This window comes from Haliotis asinina, chromosome 10 (genome assembly GCF_037392515.1).
Source record: "Haliotis asinina isolate JCU_RB_2024 chromosome 10, JCU_Hal_asi_v2, whole genome shotgun sequence".
In the NCBI taxonomy this organism is placed as follows: Eukaryota; Metazoa; Mollusca; class Gastropoda; order Lepetellida; family Haliotidae; genus Haliotis; species Haliotis asinina.
The window spans coordinates 30,759,352-30,762,193 of NC_090289.1; the positions used below are offsets into that span (position 1 = coordinate 30,759,352).

At 42.8% G+C, this 2,842-nt stretch overlaps 1 protein-coding gene and 1 pseudogene across 1 annotated transcript; one reads left to right on the forward strand and one right to left on the reverse strand.

Moving 5' to 3' along the window:
* Positions 1 to 220: 220 nt before the first annotated feature.
* Positions 221 to 1,344, reverse strand: LOC137298634 (uncharacterized; annotated as a pseudogene).
* Positions 1,345 to 1,781: 437 nt separating this feature from the next.
* Positions 1,782 to 2,588, forward strand: LOC137298635 (uncharacterized). Its single transcript, XM_067830920.1, has one exon. It carries the CDS (start codon positions 1,782 to 1,784, stop codon positions 2,586 to 2,588), a length of 807 nt encoding a protein of 268 aa, XP_067687021.1.
* Positions 2,589 to 2,842: the final 254 nt, after the last annotated feature.

Here is a 2,842-nt window from a genome sequence, read left to right on the forward strand (position 1 = left end):
AAATCTTCCATACCGTCGCTTTGGAAATACAGTATTGTTGTGTTAAAGGAACCTTTTCATACCTAAGGAACATGACATACATGTGGAAGATCGATTACAAATATACTCGTTGAAAACAAAGCATTCGACGAAACCTAGAAAAAGAATATCTTTGCTTTTATGTGTTCCCTTATTTTTTCCATGAGTATATGTACTGAACAGACTGGTGAACATAACAAAGTTATCCGTACACATTGAACAGCGGACGGAGTTCGCTGGGCGAACACTTGACCAGCTTGTGTTCGACCATACAGTAAAGGCCTTTCGGCGTCCCTCTGACGTAAGCGGCTACCCGACCTACGCCACTAAATGTCAACACCAGAACGTCACACGACATCAGCACGTGCTGGTCCAGAATACCCTTCTTCCATCCATCGCAACGTGATCTTCTATCAGTGCCCAGTTCCATATGAAACACCTTTCCTTCGCTTTCCATAATTTGGCTTGGAAATAACTTCCGGGCTTGTTGCATGACAGTTTCGGAGTCGGGAGTGACAAATATTTTGTATGTTGACGGATCACTAAAATTTCTAAAGAAGTTCCAAATCTTTTGCACATCTTGCATCGTAGCTCCTCTAGGATTTTTATTGTCATTTGGATTTGAAGGATTTTTAAAAAGTCGAATCTGTGCACAAACGAGCTTCGATGATCCCCTTGGTTTAGCTCTTGATAGAAACCGTGATAAGGCTTCTTTCAAAGATGCTGATAAAGAAAATAAAGTCTTGGACGCTGTGGCAAAGACTTGGTCCCTTGTCTTATTTTCCATCCATGAGAATTCTTTCCAATGAACTCTGTTGACCTTGAGGGAATCAACATAATCCAAATTGACAAGAAAATATGCAATGTCATTTTTCAACCAGGCGGTAAAATTCAGAGTTTTCGATTTGCTAATGAAACTGACTTTGCCCATCTCATTGTACACAACTGCTGACCTGCCATCTCCTATCACTTCAAACCTGGCTTCATTCCAGGGAACAGAATTAGGAATGACGTCAGGTTACACGGTAGGGATGTAATGTCGATACCAAACTTTCTCCGAGTTGCTATGGAGATGTACAAACCAGTTAAAATGCCCTTCAGTCTATCGGACCATCCACCACAGAGATCAGATTTAGCACACCTGTATATAAGATACTTAGTGTTTGACATATGGTGAGTGTCCATCTTGGATTGTCTCCCATCCAACATTGGGATCAAGGTCAAGTCTCGATTTGAACCTTTTGATATTCTTACACCATTCTCAGATCGAACTTCTTCTCCGGAGGTGTCCAAACTGTTTGTAACGTCAAGTGTATTTGGGACCATTTTTGCAGAGGACCATGGGTAAATCTTCAAGTAGTTGGCGGCGATAACAATATAGGTAACTGAAGCGGCAACCGGGATAGGTAAGAACAGAGCTGATGACTTCGATTTCCGAAACCATGAACAGCAGTAGTATAGGGGCCTATATGCTCCCACATTTGACCTAGTTTTTTTAGAGTCAAAATCTTTTTTTAGACCATGAGTCACTCCTCTCTATTGTATATGGAAATCTATTATGTGAACACCTGGTGTGTCTATATTTAGAGTATGAGTCACATGGAATCCCCCACAACTTATTTTTAGATTCAGCTGGGTCATATAAGGTCCCCCAAACAGCCCTCCAGATCATTCCGACTTCACTTGCCAAAGAGAACGTAACCTCTCCAGTCTATGTTCCTGACTCTACTGATTCTGGTAGCTGTTTACTTTGAAGACAGAAAATGGAAACGGTTCACCGGGAGATCATAAGGAAGAATTATTCTGATCTCGTGCAGGCCATACAGCGTGTAGAAGAGGTGGTCGACAAACTCGTGCAGTTTAACGTCCTTACCTGCCTCATGAAAGCGGAGATTATGGAGAAACTGTCCTTTGACCGGGCCAGAGAGTTACTCAACATGTTACGTAGACGAGGGCCTCAAGCATACACCCTGTTTTGCAAAGCCCTAGAGGAATGCGGGGAGATACAGGCCCTAACATTACTGGGACTTGAGACAGATCAGGAGATGACTGAACTACAGGATCCCAGATGCCATTTACATCTAGGTGACAATGTGTATGTGACAGCCAAGACATGGGACGATGTTTTGAGCATACATGTGAGAAAGTATGAAGTGTACCCGAGTGGCATGGCCTACCCAACGAAGAGGGGTATTGTATTGAGTTTGAAACACTGGATGGAACTCCCTGGAGCTATTCGATCCATTGAAGAGGCTGTCAAGGAAGGGAAACCTAACTCCCAATGGCATTTGGGAGCTAATGTGTTTGTTACCATGGATAGTACGGGGATAGAGATTCGACAGTGTTGTTGGGATAACTCTATGCAGTCTATGGTTCCTCGTGCCAAAGGTATTCTGCTGTCCATGGATCAGTGGAAGAAACTAGGTTACTGTGTGGAAGTGATGGCAGACTTTGTACCCGAACTGAAGAACATGGTTCCCTGTATGGCACAAGAGGATCATCAGAACCAGATGGGATATCTTATGTGTTCTTTTTGCAACCCTTCTGGATATGACATGTGGAGTAACTGACTATTTTTCTACGGATGGAAATCACCCTTCAGCAACTTTCATCCATCGGTGTTTACCTTGAATGGTATGACATTTAATTGTGTTGAGCAGTGTTACATGTACTCTAAAGCAATGTACTTTGGAGATTTGGACAGTGCAAAGTCTATACTACAGGAAACTTCACCAGCAAAGCAAAAACGTCTTGGGCGATGTGTGAAAGGTTTTACTCAGAAAGCGTGGGACACTGTCAGTCTTGATGTTATGACAAAGGCTGT